The 27,975-nt window shown below is 34.0% G+C and overlaps 1 protein-coding gene across 1 annotated transcript in view; it reads left to right on the top strand.

Moving 5' to 3' along the window:
• Window positions 1-27,975, top strand: part of LOC140443431 (serine protease grass-like) — a 108,879-nt gene that overhangs the window by 78,095 nt on the left and 2,809 nt on the right. Inside the window, exon 5 of the mRNA XM_072534685.1 lies at window positions 9,206-9,405. Coding sequence (XP_072390786.1) covers window positions 9,206-9,405 — 200 coding nt within the window. The remainder of the gene's footprint in view (window positions 1-9,205; window positions 9,406-27,975) is intronic.

Here is a 27,975-nt window from a genome sequence, read left to right as displayed (position 1 = left end):
TTGTAATTATATATGTATATATATATATATGTATATATATATATATATATATATATATATATATATATATATATATATATATATTACAAACGTTTATTTTCATTTTGTATATGACCTGAACTGCAACAGCTTCGAGATTGGTATTTAGATTAATAGGCTTAGCTTCAATATCATTTCTGACAAAGATAGCCACGCCTCCACTGGCGTGGTCTGTACTCCTACTTTTTAGAAAGAAAGTATAATTTTTTAGGTTTATTATAGAATTCTCTTTGAACTGAGTTTCTTGTATACTCAGTATTAGTGGAGAATATTTTTGAATTAATAGTTTAAGTGATTCGAGGTGAGCGAAATACCCATTTGGGTTCCATTGAAGGATTAATGATTTATTCATCGGATTTTTCGGTTTCTTCCGTTGAAGATGTGTGAGTGGGGTTAAGTTTTTTCTTTAATCTGGTAATGTTGTTTTTTAATTTACAGTTGTGAGAGTAACAATGAATAAAGTTAAGGATATCGGTTAATTCGGAAGGTTCATTTGAGTAGTTCTTTGAGATAGTTTCAGGATATTTAGCATGAAGAGTATTAACTAGACAGTCGCATATTTCATTAAAATGAATGGGGGTGATCGGTTTTCAATTTTGTCTTTTATCAATTCTAGAGAACAAATAATGTCGTCATTAGAGGTTTTAGTTTGTTTTTTAGGTTTTTTTAGTTTATGTGTGATAGGATTAGTAAAGATTTGTGAGTCCGTTTCTGGGTTATTTTGGTCGATGTCAGGTGAGGATGAGATTTGTCTTGTAACTTGAGTAGATACTTGAGTAAGTTGTTTATTAATATTAACTAAAGACTGCAGAGTTACAGTTTCAGCAGGATTATTAATATTATTTAGATTTGATGATATTGTTTCTTTTGGTAAGGAGGGTTGACTTGCGTTTTTATAGTTTCAGTTATGCTGGCGTTCGTTTCCATGTTTTTTGTGTTTCAGGATCTCTATCATCTGTGTTAGGTGTCGTATTTGGAGAGGTTTCTGAGGGTAAGTTTGAGGAGTTAGCAGTTGTTATGATGGGACAATCTGTATCGTTATGTCCAATAGTCTTGCACTTAGAGCAGTTTAGTCAGGAGGAGTTTAGAAGGAGTCAGGAATGGAGGTATTATCCAGGGACGAAATAAATACTTGCAGTCTGAAGCTTAGGACGTGGCTATATTCGGTTTCTATCATACCCACTTTTAGTAAAATTATCTTGGAAACTGCAGTGATGCCTAAGTTTTGTAATTCTGCTTCAATGATATTGTTTGGAATTGAAGGACATGCGTTAGAAATTACAAGTCATTGTGCTGGTGTGATTAATCTTCTTATCTCTATTTCTGACTGATTTATATTAATATATTTGTAGGAATGAAGAAGCATATTAACTATGTTTTTGGTAGAGAGGTAGATATATATTCTGTTGTTTGGAATTCTAGATGCAAACAAGACGTTACGTGGACCAACCAGTAATCCAATTGCTACGATGTAATTGTGGATTTTGATACCTTCGATACTGGAGAGTACTACTGCTTGGTCCTCTGTTGGGGGTTTGAACATATTTACTACATTATTACACATTATTATACAAGTATTTTTTGGTGTATTTGAAGTAGAAGTAGTCATGTTGTTAATTGAAGTCATTTTTATTTTGTTTCCCGCGTTGCCGCAGGTCCGGTCCTGTCACCGGCCAAAGAACCGATGTGGATTAGTTCCGAACGGTTCCAAAAAAACAGTTGATAAAACCAGTAGGTTGAACTTGATTCGAATTGTATAGGTTACATTTACTATTGTAATATCTTATATAAAGATTTTTTGTTACTCACGTCGGGTTGAGTTGATTGGCATCAACACTGCACTATTGTTTGTTGATAGTATTTAAGGATATCAAATTTTTGTTCCGTATTTTATATTTAAAAATTGAAAAATAAGAGAGCGGTTTAAAACGTGGTATAATCATGCCACTGTCAGGGTCGTCTCCCAATTTTTAACTTTGTTTATACTTACATTGTAGTTTTCAAGATTGTCGAATTTTAATGACATATGAGCAAAAAATTTCAATAGCGAATTACACTTTTTTCTTCTTCTTTAAGTTCCGTCTTCTATCGAAGGTTGAAAATCATCATGAATATGCGGATCCTGTTGACTGCCGCTTTAAATAGTTCTGTATTACTGCTTTCAAACCATTTGCTCAAGTTCTTAAGCCACGATATTCTTCGTCTTTTCACATTTTGCTTTCCTCGAATTTTGCCTTGCATAATAAGTTTCAATAATGAGATCTTTGTCCTCTCCTTACATGTCCTAAGTACTCAAGTTTTCTTCCTTTGATAGTCAATATTATTTCCTATTCTTCTAGTACTTAACTACGTTTGATATTCATAAAATTCTTACACCAAAATTTAAAGGCAGCCAAATTTTTCAGACGCACTTGTTTAAATGTACATGCGTCTAAGCCACGAAGAAGAGTAGTACTTACTTTACCTTATCGTGTCCAGACATGTGATTCATAAAATTTCGGACCAGTATCGGGCTACGTCGGTTCCATCTTTGTTGGTGAGCCACAAATCTTCGAGGGTACATTGATGAGGACAGTTTCTGCATTTAAGAAGATGTTCCATATTCTGTGTTTCTCCACAGTCACAGTTCACATCATCTTGGTCGATATTTCTCCATTTTGCCATGTTTTATTTTACTGGAGCGACCCCCGTTCTTATCCTATTCATAGTGTTTCACGTTTTAAAGTCTAGGGACTGGCCGGTCCATTGAACCTGGGGAAGAGGAAAAAACTTAGGCGGTTCATCCTGTATTGTCCAAGGAAGGCTTTCCTAGATTTTAGTCGCTTTTGTGGTGTTCGAGCTTTGTATAAGGCATGCCGCTCGTCCGCGATCTTTTTAATTTTCTCTATGTGCTCTGCAACGCCTCTGCGTGTTGAGGGATCTGCAAAACCCGCTGCTTTATATAGATTTAAGAGTGGCGTTGGTTTCATGTACGCCGTTACTATCCTGCATGTCTCATTTAGCGCAGTATCAACTTGTTTTGTGTGGGCAGATCTGCCCCAAACGGGGCATGCATATTGAGTAGTTGAGAAACACAGTGCCTGTGCCGTTGTTCTTAAAACGCCAGGACGTGCGCTCCATTTACTTTCCGTTAGCTTTCTGAGTATGCTGTTCCTATTTGTTACTTTCCCTCTCGTTTTTATGCAATATTGTCTGTAGGTGACGGACCGGTCTAGAGTTACTCCAAGATATATAGGTTGGTTTGTGTGTTCTAATGTATTACCATTCCACGCAATTTGGAGTTTTCGCTTGGCTTCCTTTGGGCGAAGGTGGAAAGCGCAGACTTGGGTTTTAGAGGGATTGGGTCTCAGGGAATTCTGCAGGTAGTACGCTGTCATTGTTTTTAAGTCAGTTTCGAGTTTCTCCTCCACTTCTTTAAAACTAATTTCTTGAGCACATATTGCAAGATCGTCAGCATAGAGGAAGTGCTTGGTTTCGGTCGGCGTAGGTTGGTCGTTTGTGTATATATTGGCATTGGTGCTAAAACACTTCCCTGTGGGAGGCCATTTTTTTATCTCTGCACCTACTTACGTTACCCTCCAGCACAACGAAAAAAGATGCTGTCAAATCTACGAAAGCGGCTTCTGTTATAAGTTTTTCTTCAAAGCCCTCTTTATTGTGTTCTGTTAGTGCGAGAACGCACTAACGTGTTCTGTTAGGGGTAGCGGGTAGGAACTCCTTTGGACAGTCCTACCAGGGAAAATGAATCAATCCCTGCCCTCCGCAGATTCCAGGAGTTTCCTGACCCGGGAAACTAGTACCTGATTAGGGTCCCTTATCCAGGGTCACGGATGAAGACCACAACGGTATCCACGGTGGAGAAGAACATCTTCAGTACGGTGTGTATGGCGGAAGTGGCGACCCCCGATTTTAGGGTTCGTATAAAATTAAAAAGGGTGGACGAAACCCGTTAGCGGTAGATCCCGCAATTCGTCTAGGAGAGGGAGACTCTGAACCCAAACCCCTGGTCCTCTAGGTTGGGGGTTAAGGCATTGGGCTAACTCCCCAGTACTTGTAAAAAACATAAAAAATGTTAAAAAACCCAATCACACGCCTCGGAATAGGACGGCACAACAAAGACGACATAAGCTTCGAAAAAGGACACGATTTTTTGGTACATGGAACGTTCAAGGTATATCAAAAAAACTCAATGAAGTCTTACATGAATTAACAGAACTAAAAATAGACATAGCAGTCATTACTGAAACAAAAAAGAAGGGAACCAGCTCTGAAAATCTAGGAAAATATGACCATTTCTATAGTGGAGTGCCAAAAGAATGTAGAGCTCAACAGGGAATTTCTTTAATGATTCACAGAAGACTAAGAAAGTTCATAACAACCTGGGAAGCCATAAGTGAAAGATTGATTAAAGTAAATATGTGTCTTCACGGATATAAACTAACAATTATGGGCGTATACGCAATAAATAACGTAAAATACGAAACATAAAATCAATAATCGATTATATTGTAACAAAACAAAAAACACGACTAAGAGTACAAGATGTAAGAGTTCAGAGAAGCTCAACATGCGGTAGCGATCACTATTTATTACGTTCAAAAATACACTTCCCAATCCGAAGACCACAGAGAGAAACACGCATAGACATAAACACAACAGAAAAGATACAGGAACGAAGATACAACATCAGAAGCCTAGATGAAGAAAGTACCCAAGACTTATTTAAAAATAGATTGGATAAGAAGCTACAAATTCCCGCCCCCAAGAATATCGACCAGCTATATAAATATATAAAAAACTGTTTACACGAAGCAGCATTTGAAGCAATGGGATACTACATAAAACCCAAGGTAAACAAACCATACTGGTGGGATAACGAAATAGAGGAAGAAATAAAATGTAAAAGACAACTATACCAACAATATTTAAGTTCTAAATCATTACAAGACAAAATAAAATATAAGGAAAAACAAGCAGAAGTACGAAGGAAAATCTCTAAGAAGAAGAACGAGTCTTGGGAAAGAAACTGCCAACGAATAAATACTTATCTAGGAGGAACCAGAAGCACAGAAAGCTGGAAACTGATAAAAAAATTGAGAAAAGAAAAGAATAAAGAAGTAATACAGAGCATAAAACCTGAAGACTGGGAAGAGTATTTCAAAGGACTTTTGGTAGAGAATAGAGTCGAATTTCAGGAACGTAGAAATCAAAACCAAGATAGAATTTCAATAGTTGGCTCGCCAATAAGATTAACAACAGAGGAAATTAAAAATGTATGTAAACAGCTGAAGAGGAACAAAGCACCCGGACCAGGAGATATACCCGGAGAATTGTTTAAGTACGGAACGAACAAATTGTACGAATGTCTTCGACAACTTTTTCAAGAATGCATAAACACAAGCGAAATCCCTACGGAATGGAAGATATCACACCTTAGCACTATACATAAAAAGGGTGATAAAAATAATTGTGAAAATTACCGAGGAATAGCTGTAACCGGATCTATGAGTCGAATATATGGAAAGGTGTTAAAGAACCGAATCGAGAGAGAATACTTGTATTATGAAGCAGAAGAACAAGCAGGATTTCGTACGGGTCGATCCACTATTGACCACATTTTCTCCTTAACCCAGATAATAGAAAAAAAGATGGCAAGGAATCAAGAGATTCATATGTTGTTCGTCGACCTACGGAAAGCCTACGACAGCGTTCCACTGAAGAAGCTGAGGCAATCAATGGAAAGCACGAATATTAATATAGAATTAATAAAAGCCGTCAAAGTGCTATACAACCAACCAATAATAAAGATAAAAGCGGGGACACAAATAACAACAGGATTTATAACATCAAAAGGATTAAAGCAAGGATGTTGCTTGTCTCCCACTTTATTTAAAATATACCTCGAAAGTGCTTTAAAAAGATGGAAACAAAAATGCAGGACAATGGGGATACCGCTCACCAATACTATGGTATATACGCTTAACTTTGCAGACGATCAAGTAATAATGGCTCAAGATTATGACGATTTAAACTATATGGCACGAAAATTAATTGAAGAGTATGATATATGGGGTCTAGAAGTAAATAAAAAGAAAACCGAATACCTGTGCATTGGAGCAGAACAAAAAGATCTCATATTAGACGATAACACTACGATAAAGCACTGCTGTGACTACAAATACCTAGGTATCACTATTTTACAAGATGGAACATTAGACAAAGCCATAAGAGAGAGAAATACGTCAGGGAGAAAAGCCATCACAATGTTAAACACCATTTTATGGGACCAATCCATCAGCAAAGAAAATAAAAAGAGAGACTATAGTAAAAAGTATCACTTTATACAGCTGTGAGGTATGGCCACTGAAAGAAAGAACACTGTCAACGCTGAAAGCGACGGAAATGGATTTTTGGAGAAGAGCCGCAGGAAGATCTAGAAGAGAAAGGATTACCAACGAACGCATTAGAGAAATAATGGGAATCAAACGAACAATCACAGATGACCTAACAACAAAACAACTTATCTAGTTCGGACACTTACAAAGAATGGACGAACAACGAATGCCAAAAGAAATACTAAAGTGGCAACCAGAAGGAAAGAGAAAACGAGGTAGACCGAGAAAAAGTTGGAGCGAAGGAATAAATAAAGAACTGAGAGAGAGGGCCATAGAAGAAGATCTATGGAAGAACCGGTCTAAGTGGCGATTGGAAGTCGGAAAACGGCGGAGAACGTTATAAACCGACAAGTAGTAGTAGTAGTAGTGCGAGAACTTGACTGGTGTAAGATTTACCGGGTCTGAATCCTCCTTGTTGTGGGATGAGGTGCTTGTCGACATTTTTTTCTATTCGGGCGAGTATGAGTCTCTCATATATTTTGAAAAAGTGACACAACAGCGAGATAGGTCTGTAGCTACTGGGGTTTTCTGGGTCCTTTCCTGGTTTTAACAAGGCTATTACTTTAGACTTCCTCCATTATTTTAAAATTTCTCAGGTTTTGCGGCACGTGTTATAAAATTGCAAGATCCAGTTTTTTGCTCCTTGGGCTAGATGCTTTATTTGTTCACTGCATATATCATCCACACCTGCAGCTTTCCCGTTTTTTAACCTGTTCATACTGTGCTGGATTTCTTTTAGTGTACAAGGAGTACCTAGGTGGTTTGTCTCCGAATCCAATCTTCTTCTAGTGCTTGGGCCCTTATATCGGTTAGTAGTTCTCCCATTTATAAGGAGTTGAGCAGCGACTTGGTTTGCTGCCACCTTGCAATGTGGTTTATGTTCTTTTAGATTACCACCAAGTTTTTTTAAAATGTTCCATGCTATTTTGCTACTATGTGTCATGTCCATTTTTTCAAGAGTCTCAATCCACTTTTCCTGTCTGGCTTGACTTAGCTGTTGGAGTAGTACTGCTCCTCAGTCAACCATTTCTTGGCTAAACGGGTCAGTGGAATAGAAGGTTTCGTATGTTCTCATTAGTTCTTTGGACTCGCTGGACATCCCGGGATCATATTGTTGTTTACATCCCCTGGGGATAGATTTTCTAGACACATTTTTGAGTACCTCTACAAATTTTTAATATTTCTTTACTTTTGGTTCAGACGTAGCACCTCAGAATCTAGCAAGTCTGCATACTTTTGCCAGTTTGCCTTATTTTGAGGATAAATCTTCTTCTGAATGGAATAGCTTGTGGTCTGACAATTGGAAAGATATTTATACCAATTGGTCTATGCTGAGTTTTTTGTATGGGACCATATACTACTTTGGTACATCGATCTTTGAGGTTGTTACTTGAAAAACTGATATCCGGGTTATATCCCCTTTTCCAAACTTTACTCTGAAAAGATGGTGAAAGTTTAGGATCATGAATTAACGTGAGGCCACTCGTTTCGGCCCATGCTTCTACTGCGTCTCCATTTGCGTCCGAATCTGCATAGCACCATAGTAAACTGTGACTGTTAAAGTCTCCTAGTACAAGCTGATTGGGTTGTAATTGGAAGTCAGTTGAAGGTGAAAATATAAAAGGCTGGTTTGGGGGCTTATATACCGTTATTGTGGATTTTCCGATCTCAGTGGTTATTATCTCTACACCGCGTACATTTGTTGTTCCCACAGATGAGACTATGGTTTGAGTTCTCACAAATACCGCGCTCCCATGCTTATTGTGTGGTATCTCCGCAATTAGTTTCATACCGGAGGCTTTCGATCTCGCTGCAGTTAGGTCTCTGTAGGTTTCCTGGATGCACAATACCTCACATTTCGTGTTCTTGCAGAATTCTGATAAGATGTCTTGTTTGGCTGTAGTGATGCCCTCGATATTTATGCTCACTACTGTCAGTGTTGGCTCTGAGAAGAACCATTGTTGCTTGATGTTTGCCATCTGATTTGGTTTGGTCCGGTGTTGGAACGATTAGTCGTCTACTAGTAGTCGTTTCCAGGGGACGCCGTCAATAGTATTTACTTTGTAGTTGATGTGACACTATTGATCTCGTGGGGGCTCCTTCTTTGTCCCCCAGAAGAGGAGTGAATATGTAACACCGAAGCATTCTCAGGCGTAGCCCTAACCTTATCTTATAACCCGACAAAAAGAAACTTTTTAAGTTTAACGAATGATGCACGCGCTATTTTAATACGTATCTTAATTTCTTTGGTTTTGTCTGCATTTGATGTTATCTATGTTCATTAGTATTTGAAGGTATCCACACTCTCAATTACAGTATCTTTAACAATCAATTGGATGTTTGCATCTGCCGTTTAAGTCACGATCATGCGTTTAGACTTTTTTAAATTCATCCTTAGTTCGTATTCATAACAGCATTTATTAAGGCGTTGAATTACATTCTGTTTTAGAACGTTTTCGATCCTATCAGATCATCATTAGTGAAAAACCTACAAATAAGTATAACCACTTAAAAATGAAAATAAAAGGGTAACATTTAGTCTGTTAAAATGAAAATGTGGTTATAATTATGTCTATAAACTTTTTGGATCAAAAAGGTTCTGAAAATTTATAAAATCCATTTTGGATAATTATGAAATTTTAATAAAAATTTTACAAAGGCAGTTTTAACCTCATTGTAAGCTTCTTTTTTAACTATGGTATACAGCCAACCACTGATAATTTCCCTTTCAAACTTTAAAGTTTAAGAATAATTTTATATTTGATTTTTAGGTTGGATGTAAGAGTGGGAGAATATAATACCAGTAGTAGCATAGACTGTATTAGCGACATATATGGAAAAAAGAAATGTATCATGGATCCTATTCAAAATGTGGCGATAGAAGAAATTATTCCCCATCCTGAGTTTAATAGTAAAACAATTGAAAACGATATTGGACTTTTAAGAGTGGCTAATATTAATTTAGTTGCTGGTGAGTAATACGAGTATATTAATAAAAAATAATATTAATGAATAAAAACGTGGTAAAACAGAATTCGCATGCTTATTTCATAAATAAGGAAATAATTTAAATATTGTTTTTATATGGGATTAAGTCACAATTGATTGTAATTAAAATTATATTTTTAACTAACTACTGTTTGACGTTTCCATTTCCACTCCGGAAATGGTTTACAAAAAAGATTATTTTAAAAATTCTGCTGTTGCTGTTGTTGTTAGTAGGTTATGTTTTTCAATATTGTTGGTTGACTTGGCCTTAATCTTGGCCCTAATCTTGGCCTTAATCTTGTAGGCAACAGCATGCTTATGATTAAATAATCTGATAATCATGTTTTTACCATCGAAATATCACATTCTGACGGTTTTCTGTGTTTATGTATTATACTTTTATGTAATGTGTATCGTAATTATGTAACGTGGATTATATGTTTGTGTATTGTGTGTTGCATATAAATTGTTTCTTAAGTATGGCTTATATGTCTCTGACTTCATACTACTTTGCTATTGTTGGTATATTCTTATTGTTAACTTCTTGTTTTAGTATTGGCAACTAAAGCCTGCTACATTCTACTGATGGGTTTCCTACACATTTTTCTTCATTAAGTAGGATTAGAGCTGTTTCTTTGACTTTTTTATGTCTGTTTCTCTCAATATTATTGATGCATCTTTCGATTGTACTCTATGCCAGGCATGTGTACATATGTTGAATTTGTTGAGGTGTCTGTTCTTGACGTATGTTTCTTGCTTCTTTATCCTGACTCTTGCGCGTCTTGTGGTTTTTTCCACGTAGAAATTGTTCATTCATATTCACAGAGTATTTTATAGATGCAGTTTTTTGATTTTTCTTGTGTTGGTGGATTTGGTTTTCGACAGGATACATCTCAGTGTGTTGGTTTTTCTGATGTTGTTACTTGTTTACTTGTTTACTACTCAGAGTGTTTCTGGGTTGTTTGTCGTATTTTATTGTTTTCTTTATTTAATTTTATGCAATTCTTTATTTTTAATTTGATAATTCTGTTTTTGCTGTTTATATCGTGGTTGTAGTGGTAATTTGTTTTGTAATTAGCACATCCAGAAAAATGAATGGATGTTTTCTTTTTCTATGGTAAGTTTAATTGATTATTCTGCATTCTTGATGTCCATCAGAAATTTATTTAATGCTGCTGATCTGTCAGACCAAATAGAGAATATATTATCTACATATCTCCACCATACTGTGGATTCTTTGTTTTGTTTGTGTACAATATTGTGCTAGAAAGAGAATCATCATCATCATTCTGGTTTTACAACCCTGCGTCGGTCCCAGTCTCCTCAAGAATTTTTCTCTAGTCGTCCCTATCTATCGCCTTCCTCTTCTTCTCTGACTAATGATTCTATCAATGAGTGTTTTTCTAGCTGGGTCATACTGTTCCATCTGCATTACATGCTATATTCACCTCACACGTTCTATCTTAATATATTTTACGATATCTGGTTCCTGGTTCTATAAAGTTCGAAGTTGTATCGTCTTCCTCATACTCCATTGTTAGTTACTGCTCCATAGATTCGCCTTAGTCCTATTCTTTCCCACATTCTAACATGTTTTCATTTTTTTTTGTTTCCAGGTTTTGAGTCCAGGTCTTTGAACCATATGTTAGGGCTGGGCATATTATTGTTTTGTAGAGATAAATTTTTGTATTTCTCGATATAATTGTGGATTTAAGAAGGAGATTGAGCCCAAAATAGCACTTGTTGGCCGTAAAAATTCTGCGGTTTATCTCTGCGGTAGTATTATTTTCAGTGTTAAGGAGTGCTCTCAAACACATCCCGTAGACAAATTCGTTCACTGCTTCGATAACGTCGTTTTCTATATCAAGTGATCGTAGGATTTGTGGTTGCGTGCTTATTTTCATATACTTCGTTTTGTTGGTGTTTATTGTCAAACCCATTTTTGTACCTGATTATTTTAATGTTACATATGCCTCTCGTATAGCGTTTTCCGTTCTATCAACAATATTGATATCATTAGCATAGGCAAGCTCGAAAGCTAATATATCTGCTAATAGTGAAGATAAGGATGAGCCCATAACTAATCCGAAATTTTGCTTATAGACATCATTATCTAGTTGAAAATAAGTGTTATTCAATTAATGAATAAATTGATGAATTATCAATCAATGCATCAATTTAAATAATCCCTCTTTAATTTGCCCCCTTATTATTCCAGTTGGTTTCTCCAATGTCTCCTTTCACATCGGTGAAAAGTCTGGTGACACCAAAAGAGGACATATCAGCTATAATTTATATACAATACATATGCAACACACAATACAGAAACTTATAAATCTACATTACACAATCTAGGTTACTCAATCACAACTATGATGCACACTATACAAAACTATAATACAAAAAAAACACACAAAAAAGTCCGAATTTGATATTCCGCGGGTAAAAACACCCCCTTCAGATGTTTTCAACCATAAGCATTCTGTTTCCTACAAGATCGATGCCAAGTAAGACTGTAACGAAAATATTTTGCCTACCACAGGGGGTATTACTATTTGGAGTAGAAAATTGGGGACAGAAACTATGGAGGCGAAGATAAGGCAAGCAAAATAATCTTTACTTGTGCGAACGGCACTCAGGGTTTGTTAGGAGAGCTGGGGTCGTGGATAAGTACATGACAAGGGGGTTGGATTGGGGCAACTACAAAAATATGAAACAAAAGGTCATGAATCTCTTGGGACAAATAAAACAAAAAGAAACAGGAAACACCTCTAGTGATTTTAAAAAGGGCGCCACTTCGAGGTGCCTAATTATAACCATTGCAACAGCTAGTTGTACCTATTGAAATAATTATCTGAAATGCAAAACATATATTTTTCAAATGAAACTCAAAAAAGGTTATTTTAAAAAAAATAAACAAATGTTAAGAAACAAAATTTAACATTTATTTTTGTGTCATCACAAACAGTTACAAAGTAGACAGTGCAAAAATGTTACAATAGTCGCAAAATACAAAAATACAAAAAAAACTTACATGTGTTTACAAATTCCAGGAGTTGGAGATACTACAAAAACTTACAAATGTTACCGCTCAGAGTTTAACCTTTTTTTTTTAACAAACAAAACAAATGTTAACATTAAATTTAAAAAAAAAACTGAACAAATAAATTGACAGCTAAAGTCAAACCCTAAAATTTTACAATTTATTAATTATTACAAATCTTTTTAAATTTTAATGAAAGCAATTATTAAAAAAATGTCTGTCTTTACTTTAAATTGGACACAAAAAAAGTTACCTGGATTTCACAAAAACACTCTAAGTTCCTGAAGTTGGAAACTGGCACTTTCAAATACAAAACTGCTCCAGGAACAAAACGAGGTTGAAGGGGGCATTTATGCAAATCTTGAAAACTGGAACCATCTTATTTACTTTTCAGATGTTAACACAAATCTTTTAGAACATCGAAACGAGTGGTTACTTTTCTAAATTCGACATATTACATAAGAGTAAAATTCCACTTATTTTAAACAAATTATATCATCTCATAACAACAAACTGTCCGCTTTGATCGACGATCTCTTCAAACCTAACCTTTGTAACTACATATTGAACTGCTACATACTAAAAAACTTCACTAATTCCGATAAAAAAAAACAATAAGGAAAAATAGATAAAAATTCGGACCAACACCGAAACCACTGCCTCTGACAGCGGCTCCACTGAGAGTGACGAAATTATATTTAAAAATTGATCGCATAAGTTGAAATAAACAAACGATGGTTGAAACGCAAATCGTTTATTAGAAAACGCAATATCAAGCAGTTCGAATAAAACATTAAAAGAAATACCGAGGAAGTACACATCTGTTAAATAATAAACAACTCTAAAGTGGTTTATATTACTTCGAGCCGACCTAAGAATGAATTCAAATATATTTCGGGTATTTTAACTTATACGATACGAACGAACGAAGATACGAACTAAGAAACATGGAAAAAATTATTCGTTATTATAATGCATATATGAGGGGATTTCAATTTAATACATATACGAGGGAATTTCAAGAAATTTACAAATGCTACAAGACAAACATCAACAATAACTTGGTGGTTATACATTTTCCCAGAATTTGTAAAATAATCTTTATTAAAAACGAGTTCCGAAGTCGAAATCAAGACGTCAAACATTAGTTAGGTAAAATTTAATTTTCATTGCAATCAATCATTGTGGTTTGATTTCATACAAACATTATTTAAATTAGACATGCCATGAGAAAATAATTGAGTGTCAACATATACATATCTCGATACAGTATTACATGAACAGTGGGGTCATTCCCAGGAAATAAAATCAAGAATTGATGCCAGGCCATCTTTCATCCAAAGGTCCAAATTATTTAAGACACGCAATTTTTAATTTGAAGTTAAAACTTAGAATGCTGCAATGCTGAATATTCTCCATCCTACTATAAGGAGTAGACTCTTGGACTTCAACTGAGGAAACAATAAAGGGGCTGGAAGTATTCGGGATGGGGGCTTACAAAAAAATTCTAAAAATTTTATCGATGGATCAAATATCAAACATAAGTAAAACGTAGAAAATTTGAATATTTGGATCATGTAATGAGAAATAAGAAAAAAATTTAGGGTAGGAGAGATGTCGACAGAAGGAGCATACCCTGGCTAAAGAACTTGAGAACGTGGTTTGCAACTTCCACCATGAAACTATTCAGGGCAGCAACAAATAAAATTCTAATTGCCAGAATAATTGTTCTTCTTCATCTTCTTTCTCTTTATACTCAATTCTGCTTGTTCAGTGGCGGATTAATGCTTCTATGGAAGGTTGTCACTCCATATTTTGCGCGGTCGTCCGATACTTCTTCTGCCGATCTCTTGCTATTTTGACGACACGGACGATTTTATGTCCATTCATTTATACACTTACATTTACATTTAAGTACGTTACATTTTCTTTTTATGTCTTCACTTCTCTTTAGATCTCGTAGAGTATTTCCTGTAATTCTTCTCAGTACTCTCATCTCTGCCGTTTCCAGTAGCCTTCGCGTTGTGGCTGTGTCGGGTCTTGTTTCTGAGGCATATGTCATTATTGGTCTTACATTGGCTTTATAAATTCTTGAGTTCATCTCAGTGAATGTGTCTGTTTCGCCATATAGTGTTTTTAAGGCATACTGCCAGTCTATTTGCTTTTTGTACTTGATCTCTCACTTCTTTGTCCAGGTCTTCATAGCTAAGCAGTGTAATTCCCAGGTATTTCCATTTATTCCAATTTACACCTGGTTGGTTCTTGGTTGAATACTATTGTTTTAGTTTTCTGAGATGAAATTGTCATATTATATTCTTTTGTTTTTATGTTAAATCTGTAGACCAGCCTTTTCAGACTATCTTTATCATTCAGGGCTATCAATATTGCGTCGTCTGCGTAACAGAGTATTTTTATTTCTTTATTTCCCATTCTGTATCCTCTTCCTTTGTTAGAATAATGTTAACATTCGATAGTAACGAAAGGACACTACAAAAAGAGAAAGAGTTTTGTGATTACATAAATAAATTATTTCATGATCAGATAAACATGAAAATGAGATCTAAATATTTACTTACTTATCCGTGGCTTTACACAGCATATTCTGTTTGCCGTTTACCACACTTAATCGTCATTTCTTTAAATGTAGTCTAAATATTTACATAGTTTATATAATATTGTTGATTTTGCATTTCTCAATTCCATTCGTATATTAAAAAAACTACTTTACATTGGAAGAATCATACATAGTCCAGACGGGATCCATCGAAAAGCAGACAATAATGAACATTGTCCATAGGACTCCTTTTTACCTTTTACAGAAGGTAAAAGTTTTATTTTTACATAATATTTGACTAGCTAGAAAGTGAAAATTTAATTTTTGTTTCAAAAATAGTAACAATTGGCAAAAAAACTGGAATTTTTCTTTTAAAATTTTGTGACGCCTCATACATAACTTATAGCCTTTATATTCCGCGTAGAAAACCTTTATGATATGTCTAAAACGTAGGGTCAGCAAAAAATTGTACATTTCCAAAATTAGGAATTATTTCCAAGGAATTATTTTACATATAGAGAAAGGCTCAAGGTTTTAAACGTATTTGAAAAATTTAAGTTGGTCAACTAGGCGAGGCTAATTTTCAAATTAAATAAATTAATAAATATAAAACTGTTAAAATAAATGAATTTTAATATGTACATTAATTTAAAAAGGTAGAATTTTTGTGTCTTACCACCCGGCTTTTTAACGTAAGAGATAGAAAACACAGTTACCTTGTGAAATAAAAAGAGATGAAACTCGTAGAGGTGAGAAATAATCGGAAAAACCTATAATTTATATTACACTACATTACCACTATCGATAGTCTCACACCTTTAGACGTTAGATTCGAGCTAAATCACCTCGGTCATAATTATTATGAATAACGTCGAATGTGTGACGTATTTCCATTTTTTAATTTCACATAAAGTAAAAACTGATTGACCACAATAAAGCAAAAATGTGAATAAAATAATTTAATTAATAGTGATTATTTAATCTAAAGTTTTAAATTATTAACCAAGAATAATGTCTACTATGATTTGAAGACTTTCATACACTCTTGTCACGAAATAATTATAAATCCTTCGTGGATTAGTGGTAAGAATTCGACATTGCGATACAGACATCGCAGACGATTAGAGTTCAAAACCCACATGTGGTTTTCTTTTTTTTTTTTTTTTTAATAATTTGAAATTATGCAAAGATCGTTTTGCTTTGAATCACTAAACAAAACTAAACAAAAACTAAAGTTAAAACAAAAAATCTTATTGACAAAACAGTATCGTCGTACTTTCGAAAATAAAGTAAAAACTTTTAAAGAATGTTTAAATAAGTAAAAATTCTACAAAAATAAAAAAATATCCGTTGCCACTAATCAATCGATTAGGAAAAGTCACACTGAGATATTCACTGACGATGCGAGAATTATGTGCAGGACAACCATCGTGTTGAAAACATATGGAATCGAAAGGTATTGGTAAATTACAAAGGGCTGGGACAATTTCATTTTGCAGAAGTTCCAAGTATTTCCGCCCAGTCAACATACCGTCTATAAAAAATGGGCCAATGACATGATTCCCTATTATGCCTCCCCAAACATTTACTTTTCGAAGACGCTCGAGATCAATACCTAACATTGATTGAATTGTGACGGCCATGCAATAAAAACGTACATTCATCGTTGAACAAAACGTTCTCAAAAAATGTTCATCTTGATGTGACATTTCCATTGCAGTTTGACAAAATTCTAAACGTCTATATTGATCCCCTAGGAATTGTTCGTTGGATTTATGAAGTTTATAGGGACGGTATCGATGTCTTTACAAAATTTCACCTACTCTAAATCTTGGAATTCCACATTGTTCTCCGAGACGAGGTATTGATTGGGTAGGATTTTGCTCAATACTTGCACAAATCAAAGTGTCCCTTAGTTCCAAATCTGGATTTACCTCCCTTCGTCTGCGAACTCCGCTTGGATCGAACACGGATCCATAAGTAAAAACAATTACGTATAATAGACTGAATTGTTGATCGTGCTGGAGCCGGCCTATTTGGAAACATATTTACAAATTGTTGTCTAATCATGTTGTCTGATAATCCATTCACATGCCAGACAACAATTTGCACTTTTTCCTCGACCGTTAAAATCCTTTTCACGAATTGTTTTTTCAATAAAAAGTTTCTGTTTACCGTAAAAAACACTTCTCGATGTATTATTATTTGATAACTTGGCTTATTTGAAGGCTTGATGATTTGGTTAGCTATAAAGCAGGTAGCTGTTCGCGCGCATCCATTCCAATGTCGTCAATTGTTTTGAAAATCATTACCTGTACAGAGGAATTGATATTAACACTGAGAATTTAGTGATGGATTTGACATTAAACAGTCTTCAATGGATTATTTTCCATTCACAACTGAAGACTGTAAAACTGGAATTGAATTTGAAATATTTTGTATATCTATTTTATAAAATTGGAATAAGAATAAATTGTAAATATTGAGTTTTTCGAAAACTTGTTCCTAATATGTATCATATTTTCTATTATTTTTGATTGAGTAAAACAAAAATTTTACCCTTGGTGTGAATTGAACCCCAGTCTTCTTATCAATAGACAACGTCTCTATCTATTACGCCAACTCCACATACAACAATAATTGTTTTCGGACTGAAAATACCTATTTAGTTTAGTCAAATATTTCAGTTGAGTTATTTTTATTATTAAATAAACTTAAAGATTTATAATTTAAAATCGCTACTAATTAATGTTTTTTACTATAATATATCTTAATATATTTAATCATTTATTCTAACATCAGAAATTATTAAAATAATATATTTTCGAGGTCATCCGTATAATTATGACTGAAGTCAAATAGACACGTCTAATAACTAGCCTTATCTCGTACTATCTCACAACTTAATCTGTCTTCTATCCTTTCCGCTATTTTGCCGGGTGGTAAGACACTCATCACTGTATATATATATACATTTCTCCAAGAAATTAACGCACCTCTTTGAAATATTAAAATATTTTATTAGCTTTATCAAAAATTTTCATTGTAATGTTATATTTTGCAAGCCCCTTGTATATGCTATTCGTACACTCTATATTTATTGACTGTGTTTTATCGCTATAGTTTTTTTTTGCAACAAAACAAAAAGAAGCAAAAATGTACTAATTCTATAAATATACTAATTTCCAAGTGTTCCGACAGTGATACTGTCGGAAGAAGGTTGGAGTTACCGAACAATTGGTCGTCGGTTAATGTGCCCCACACATCCGTCTCAAGAGTGTTAGAAAGATTCCTCGAAACAGGGGATCATACTTGCAGACCAGGGCATGGACGAAACCGGGTAACTACCCCTATTCAAGATCGATTTTTAAGAATTTCTGCTCTTCGACAACGTTTTGTAACACATCGAAGTCTACAAATTCAGCTTCGAGAAGTGCATGCTATACAAATTAGTAGTGAAACTGTTCGCCAGCGACTTAGAGAATAAAACTTAACACCTAGGATTGCCGCCCGAGGTCCTCTACTAACTGCAGAGCATCGAAGAGGGAGACTACATTTTGCCAGAGAACACGTTAATTGGTTAGAGGCTGACTGGGAACGAGTGCTATTTACTCATGAATTCCGATTTTGTTTGTACAATAACGACAGACGTGTTCGTGTGTTGCGACGACCCAAAGAACGATATGCTCAGTCTAACTTCTCACACACCACATTTTTTGGTAGAGATCCGTTATGGTGTGGTGTGGTATTTCTTTGACCGCACGTACGAACCTAGTGGTCATACAAAATTGAACTGTTACAGCTGAAAGGTACATATTGGAGATCCTGAAGCAGCAAGACGACCGGTTTCGCTTTCTAAAATTTGCAAAACATCATCAGGTCGGTGGTACAAAGTAAATTAAATGCTGAAATTATAAATAGCCCATATTAGGGTGCTGTCTTATAAGGATATAGATCAAAAAGTTATAGATAAAAAAGTTTTAGTAATTATGCAAATATTACATATCTGTGTTAATTAATATGCATAAATTGCATTAGCAGATAGAGTAACAACCCACAAATTGGTAAGAGAAAAAAGTCTGTTGAATTGTGATACATTAGAAATAAACAAAATACTACTTACATTCCGGCACAAGAATTACTATATAGTGATTGGTGATTCATAGTTCAAACTATCCCTTATTACTGATAATGAGTGATCTTCGGTCAATGTTGTAACTGTCAACTTAGGATGAAGTTTCTTGAGGGGATGGGTGTTAACAGATGATCTAGGAGTAAGGTATATGTTATTGTTTGTTGAAAGAAAATGTGAAGTTTTATATTATTTAAATTATTATAGTTATTTATATTTATTGAAGAGATATATTTTTTTGAAATGTGTGTCATAAACCATTATTCTTCTTCAGGTTCCTTCTCCTATCGGAGGTTGAAAATCATCATCGCTATTCTAATTTTATTGGCCGCGCTTCTGAATAATTCTAATGAGCTGCAACCAAACCACTCTCTCAAATTTCTTAGCCTGGATATTTTCGTCGTCCTGGGTTTCTCTTCCCTCTTATCTTTCCTTGCATAATTAATCTAAGTAGTACGTACTTCTCGCCCCTCATTATATGACCCAGATATTGAATCTTTCTAATTTTAACAGTTTTTATTTTATGACTTCACATCCTTTCTTCATTCTTTGTAACACCTCTATATTAGTTACTTTTTCAGTCCACGATATTCTGTGGATTCTCCTGTAGCACCACATCTCAATGGAGTTTAATTTTTGATTTCAGACTGTTTTATTGTCCACGCTTCCATGCCGTATATAAAAGAAGAAAAAACGTAGCATTCTTGTGCGGATATCTAGATTAAGGTTACGGTTGCAAAGTAAGTTCTTCAATTTTATGAACGTGTTTCTTGCCATTTCTATTCTAGATCTGACTTCTGTTGTTTGATCTCCATCTTCGGTTAGCCACGTTCCTAGATATTTATATGTTGTTACTCTTTCGATCGTTGTATTATTGATGATCAGGTTATCTACATTTTGTGTTTTTTTCTTTGAGAATATCATTGATTTCGTTTTCTTAAGATTTATTTGCAGTCCGTACCTTTCACATGCATTGTATACATGTTATATTATGTACTGTAGATCTTCCATGTCACTTGCAAATATGACCGTATAGTCCGCATATCTAATATTATTAATGCTATTTCCGTTAATCAAAATACCTTCCACAATATCCAATAAAGCTTCTTGAAATATCACTTCACTGTAGACGTTGAATATTAGTGGTGAAAGTATGCACCCTTGTCGAACTCCTCTAAGTATAAAACTATTATTAGAAAAGTTAAATATTTGGCCCGAGAGTTTAAGCCACAACTTCAAGCCATTCAAGACCATAATTGAGAAGTAAAAACCGACATAGAGAGCATTGCAGATACACGAAAAAACTACGCTCAGAACTGTACAAAGATACTTTAAAAGATGCGTAAGTCTCACAACACAAGAAACATGCAATCAGAAAGACAAAACCAATAAACTTACGAGCAGAAGTAGAAAAAGCTTTCAACCAACTAAGAAATAAAAAGTCCCTAGGGATCGATGGCATATTAGCGGAGATTTAATACTGGATATGTGCAACGTAATACGGATCACAGTTTAATGACCTGATGAGTGTTGCAAATAACCTTAAATATCCATAAAAAAGGATTACTGATAACATGCAGCAATTACAGAACTATTGCCCTTATTCCCAATGCAAGCAAAATTCTGCTAAATATAATCATTGAACGGCTAAAGAACTTTCTACTCCCAGAGATAGCCGAAGAACAATGCGAATTCGTACCATGAAAAGGAACGCGGCAGCAGATACTGAACACCAGGCAGATAATAGAAAAAAATGAGAAAACACAACCTACCAATACTGCTTTGTTTCGTAGATTACACAAAGGCTTTCGATTTAGTAAAATGGGATCCCCTCTGAAATAAAATGAAAAATATACAAGTACCTAACCACCTAGTTAACCTAATCAGAAATCTGTATGATAAAAACAAGCCAAAGTTAAAATATACGGAATATATTCATATGCGTTCAAAATAAAGAAAGCAACTTAATAGGGCTGCATTCTCTTACATATATTGCACAACATATATTCTGAATATAGTATGTATATATATATATATATATATATATATATATATATATATATATATATATATATATATATATATATATAATGAGAGAAGTACTAGACGGATGAGATGGATGAATCACTATAGGAGGCAGATAAATCAACAATCTGCGATACGCAGATGATACACTTATGCCGCACATACAGCAAGTGGTAAATTTCGCACTGGTAGACGGATTTATATACTTGGACTGCGGCGATTGTTTCTCAGAAATAGAGCGTAGACTAGCAGTAGCTTGAACCACAACAGCTAAACTGATTAAAATATGGAAAGACTGAACAATAACGAGAAATGCTAAGCTAAGTTGGTCAATACCGTTATTTTTCCCATTGCTACATACGAAACTGAAACATGGACTCTTAAAAGAATCAATAGGAATAAGATCAAAGCCTTCTAAATGTGGGTCTATAAAAGAATTCTACGAGTGTCCAGGCCAAAACATAGAACCAACCTGTCAATTCTGGAAGACTTCATATAAAATACAGGCTATTAAAAAAAGTAAACCGAGCATATCTAATTTACTTTGGCTACATAGCCAGAAGAGCGACGGAACCATGGAACTATTGGTAGCAGAAGAAAAGGTAGAAGGCCAAAGACTAAGAGGAAGATCTCCAATACGATGGGCAAACCAAATGAAGACTCTGGTGGGAAAAAAATATGTTAAAAATTGAATGAAGTCGTTCATATGTCACAGGATAGCAGACAATATAGCAAGGAGTGCCACCGTCAATTTAAATTTTAAAAGTATTTAGCAATTGAAAGCAGAGGTTCAATCGGCCATTTATGTTGTGAATGTTTGTCCCTTTCCATTTTCAACTTTTTCTCTCTCTCTCTCTCTCTCTCACTCAAATAATCACAGTCTAGAATTTTCGAACAACCAAAAATTCCATTTCATCTCTGAGATATCCCAATTATATACTTTGGGTTTTTATTCTGCAATCAACAAATTAACTTTGCATAAATTAAAACTTTCTCTTATTATTGGCTTTCGAAAACAAACAGATAACTAATAGTTTTTAAGTTCCAAACCATTGTTAACCTTACTTATTCTTCGAATTCTTCTATCAACGAAATCATTCTAATCCTACTTAAATTAATTTTCTAATTAATCTCTTACTCTATATTTTTATTACAATATAATCTTTGTTCTTTGTACACACAAACCACTTTCAACGAAAAGAATCTTTTAATATGCACTTATTACTTGCTTACATCTAGATATACATCCTTTGTCAAAATTTTCTCCTTCTTTGGATTTCAACTTTTTTTTTTAGTTGGAAAGACAAAATGGGATAGATTAAGCAACGAGACTATTAGGAGAATGGCCAACCAGGAACCGATAATGAACAAAATAGCAAAGAGACAAATGAACTGGTATGGGCATCTGATGAGGATGCAATCGAATAGAATAACAAGAAAAATTTATGGAGCAAAGAACATCGGAAAAAGAAAAAGAGACAGACCAAGAAAAAAATGGATACAGCAAGTAGTAGAGGCGGGAAAACTTAAACAAAAATCACTCGAGGAATTGAAAATAATGGCAGTACACAGAAAAGAATGGAAGAGGTGGGTAAATGGAAATTAAAATAGCTAGCCCAAATCCGACACCCTGATAGGGTAAAAGGAAGGGGAGGAAGAAAGAAAGAAAGTATTTTTTTAGATTGGCAAAAAATAAATTTAACTCGATTAAAAAAAAAATAAACACACAAAACTAAGCACACAAAACAAAAAAAAATTGAATGCAGGATTGATTCATTTATGGTATTTGTAGACATCATTTACATTAAATATTCCCCTGATGTTTCTAGTCTCTAAATGTTCTAAAACAGAACAGAACGGCAGCAATATAATTTCTAAATGTAATTTATATATAAAAATATAATTTTTAAAGCAGCAGCTCAAACACGCGCGATGACTTTAAGCTACTGCCTACAACATGGCGACCACTACTTTAGCGACTCCCTTCCCCCCATCCCGCTCAGACCGTTTCCGCGTATGCTGAGAGTATAAAAGCAGCTACACAGGGTAATACCGGTAACATTCAAATCTAACCTGACGAGGATCGCAAGATCCTAAACGGGGACAAATATGTGCATCTTATCGAAATAAGAAATCCTTACCTACCGTTTATATGAACATTGTAGTAGTAATAAGATTGGTCGTCACTCGACACCGAGGAGTAGGCAGATTTAGATTTTCCTTCGTCACTCCCTGATGTTCATGAATTTTTAGATCCCTCTCTACGTCGTCTATCCATCTTTTAAGGTAGCCTTCCTCTTTTTCTGTTTCCTTGAGGCTTTCATCTCTAGACTACTTTTACAGCTCGATTATCTGGCATTCTTTCTAGGTGACCAAGCCAGTTTAGTCTTTGTGACTTTACAAATCTAACAATATCTGCGCTCTGCATTAGTTCATCCAGCTCGTGGTTCATTTTAATTCTCCGCGAACCATCGCTGCATTGGGTTGGTCCAAATATCTTCCTTAGTATTTTGCGCTCAAATATTCTCAGTTGATTTTCATCAGTGGTTGAGAGGGTCCACGTTTCACATCCATATGTGACCACTGGTCTAATTACTGTTTTGTAGATTCTAAGCTTAGACTCACGATTCAGTAACTTACTTTTCATTAGGTCTTTGTATCCATAAAAGCACTTATTACCACTAAGAATCCGTGCTTGTATTTCTTGACTGACGTTGTTGTTGTCATTTATTATTGAGCCTAGGTAGAAAAAAGTGGAGGCATATTTGTGGGTATGGTTGTCTACCTTCAGATTCTCATGTTGATTCGATTTTGTACACTCCGTATATTTTGTTTTGCTTTCATTTATATATAGACCAAACGTAGCAGCTTCTCCTTTCAGTTCTATAATTTTTTCGCTTAATACCCGTTTGTAGTAGCTTAATATGGCAACATCATCCGTATATGCACATATTTGCATTGATATTGTATTTATACAGCCGTTTATATTCAGTTTTCTATCAATAGCTTCTAAAGTTAGATTAAAAAGTGTTGTTGATAACGCATCACCTTGTCTAACTCTATTTTCAATATCAAAGGCTTGCGTCATATCTTCATCTATTCTCACCATAGCTTTGAAACCATCCAGAGTCATTCGTATAAGTTTAACCAACTTATTGGGTATCCCTAACATAGATAGTTGCTTTAACATCTTTTGTCGATCTACTCCATCAAACGCCTGTTTGAAATCGATATACAAGTTGTAAATAGGTATGTTATATTCAACACATTTTTCATGTTTACCTCTTAACATATGTATTTGGTATATAGTTAACCTCTTTGGTCTGAAGCCACATTGATATTCACCAACTATCTCCTCCGAAAACGATTCCAGGCGGCTGTATATAATTCCTGATAATATGTTGTAGACGACATTTAAAACTGTTATGCCCCTATAATTTTTGCAGAGTCGTTTGTCTCCCCCTTTGTACATATAAAAGAAAAGGGAAAAGATATAATTGAAATGGGAGTGTTTAAAGAAGAAGTATGCGAGATGGAGAAAACGGAATTAATTTCCGAGTTGGAAGCTGTAAAATTTGAAAAGAAAAATTTGCAGATGTTGCTGGAAATAAAAACTGATGACAAAAAAAGACTTATGGATTACCTAAATAAATTTACATTTATAGAAGAAAGAATAAACATGAAAATTGACAGATTGATAAGATTTTTAGGAGAACAAAAACGAAAAATTGTGGAATTAGAATCTTATGTTACAGCCAGTAAATTTGTTTTTTCGAATTTAAGATCAAGCTTTGATGTAGAAAACTTGCAGAAACAAGGATCTCAAATACCTGATTCATCTGCGCATACCAAAAAAAATATCGGTTATAAAAACTCACAAAAAACATACAGGAAAGCTTTTTCAGGATCAGCTAAACTGGATTCGATAGCGAATGAAACTAAAAAGAACTTAAATCAGATCAGTAGTGCAGTACGATTCTAAAATGGGATCAAAGTGTTGTTGCGAATTTGGCAGTAGTATTAAATGGGTGAGGAAGCTGCCCGAGAAAGATATGGCTTTAAGAGAAGAACAGGCTTCCCAGAAAATTGAATCTTTACGAAAAATAAAATAAGTTGGTTAGGATAAAATGATAACAAGAGAAATTTTTTTGTTTGAGAGAAAATATTTTTTTTTCAATTATAAAAAAAAAATTTGTATCTCAAACAAGGCGGGGATGTTGTTATGATTCATTTTATCAGCCAAAGATAAAATTAAAATTACTAAATAGACCATTTAAATAAATTTTCAAGATATCCTGGAGAGTTGTTATGCTATGTAAAATAGAAAATAATATCGGTTTGCTCTTAATATATTTCAAAGTATAAAATATAATAATTCAAAATATTTCAACTGATAAACTATAAAAGATATTTCGAAGAAATGAAAGTTCATTACCTTTGGATTACCTGTAGCAAACAAAATTTAAAGATATGCGTAAATTATTTTCTTTGTAAAATATATTTGAGTGAACGTAGTGAAATAATGGAACAATGCGAGTGGATTTTCCAAAAAGACTTGTACGCCGATACGGAATAAGACAATAGAATCGAAATATTTAAAATATATAATTCTCCGTTAGTTTTTAAGAATTTGTAGAAACGATTACCATGTTAATAGTAGTAGGAAATTTATAATTGTAGGTAAAATTGTTGTTTGTTATCTAAATGGTAGATGGGGATAAATATGACGAACTTTGATTGGCGGAGATTGGAAAAAGTGGGATATTTATGTAGGAATGAGAGTTTAGCTAGATTTTTGAGGGAAAAAAGATAATCAGTTGTTTTCCAAAGGTGCAAGGCGAACAGTCGTTGTTCTCTGGTGGTTCCCAAGTGATAGTAAGCATTAGAAGTGAATGTTTGTGAGTTTTCTTGGAGTTAGTGTATCTGACGGAAGCTGATCCAGAAAAATATAGTAAGTTATACTTTTCTACTTATATATTTCAAGAGTCACTGTTCAGGCCGGAACGAGAGATTCAGTTTATTGAGAGGAGAAGAGGCTAGCATCTTTTTGAACGATACGTGCATCTGAAGGAGATCATTGAACACGAAAGGCTCGCAATCATTTGTTGTAAGATTGCTGATTACCTAGGGAACTGCTAAGAATAGATAGTGTAGGCTACAAGGAACAAGGATTTGGACAACTTATCATCAGAGAGATAGTTTTTTTTACCATTCGTCAGTTTTTCTTTATCAACAAAGTTTTTTTTTTAATTGCTTCAGAAAAGATAGAAATATTTATCAGGAGATATAGAACAACAATTTTGATTTGAAATTTTAATTTATATATTATATAACATTAATTTTTGAAGGTTCACGTACGTAGAACAAAATTTTGATAATCATTATATGAGATATTTTTTGTTGAAGATATTTGAGTGTGAATTTTATTTCAATATATAATTTTGTATCATATATGTTTATTATTCCGGTATCCCTTAGACCTTACCTATCATATGTAAAACATAGATATTGAAGCACGAATATAACCCTGAGATAAGAGAATTAAATAGTGTGATAAAATCATAATTGCATCATTTAAATTAATTGATATCACATTAATATATATATATATATATATATATATATATATATATATATATATATATATATATATATATATATATATATATATATATATTATGATCAACTTAAATCAAATTTCTCAGGGTTACTTTACTGCATAAAATTTACCTTTAATTCGTGGCTTCTAGTATTTATTTGTTGCTTGCTTTCTTCAGGTTAGACAAAGAGAATAAGTATAACCAACACAAATTTTATAAAATTTTATATACCATTTATTTATTATACCATATAATTTATATAAACACCGTGCACAATTTCTTATCTAATCTTCAAACAAGAGAAACCTTAATTTAGTTATCTCCTTTTTAACCAAATCTATTTTTAACCAAATTTAATGTGAAAATTCATCGTAATTATTATTTGTTTAAAGAATACAAATTTTAATTCTGTGTAAATTATCTGATTTTAAATTTACTTTTAACTGATTTTATTTTTACTTGTAAAACTCTTCCCTTTAAATCGTTAAATTAATATATAACTCTAAGAATTTATGGATAAAGAATTTGTGTCCCAATAACTGCGACTTGATATGGGTTTGAAAATATATGGTATAACCACAAGTCATATATCACAAATAATTTGACTGACCTTTAATGTAATCTCCGCGATGTTTTCCGACGGACACCTGATTGTGTTCCCACAAAGCTATCCAAATTCTATATCACGTCTTTATCTGTTTCCTCCTTTCAAAACTGTTACTAAAAACAGCACTTATTCAGATTTTCTCCACAAATCAAATCTCCAACTCGTTTCAAAACAACAATGGCACTCTTTTAGCCCAATAGGTTATTCGCCTCGACTGGATGTCTCGTGCAAATCTTATATAATTTTTCTTTTCTTTACTTACAGAATTTGGAATCTCTTAGGACACATGGAGTTTGGAAGTCTCGACTTGGTCTCGATTCGCCTTCCACTATTCTGTAATTACCAACTTAACCTACCAAACAACACAACTTGTACTTATCTTTTAACACACTGCTTTTAAACTGGACTACTGATTCTGGCTGGTAAAAACACATTGCTCAAAATTTTCTCGTTCAATTTTAACATCGACTATCTATTCTTCTTTCCTCTTTTTCCATGGCCAATCATACACATTCATTCCTCCTATCTATTTTCCGAAAATACCTACTTTAGTTTTTAAGAAATCAAGCGTGTTGTACCTACTTGGTTTTTC

The sequence above is a fragment of the Diabrotica undecimpunctata genome, chromosome 6 (genome assembly GCF_040954645.1).
Source record: "Diabrotica undecimpunctata isolate CICGRU chromosome 6, icDiaUnde3, whole genome shotgun sequence".
Taxonomy (NCBI): domain Eukaryota; kingdom Metazoa; phylum Arthropoda; class Insecta; order Coleoptera; family Chrysomelidae; genus Diabrotica; species Diabrotica undecimpunctata.
The sequence above is the reverse complement of the archived record's forward strand: the minus strand, read 5'-3'. Positions and strand labels throughout refer to the sequence as shown.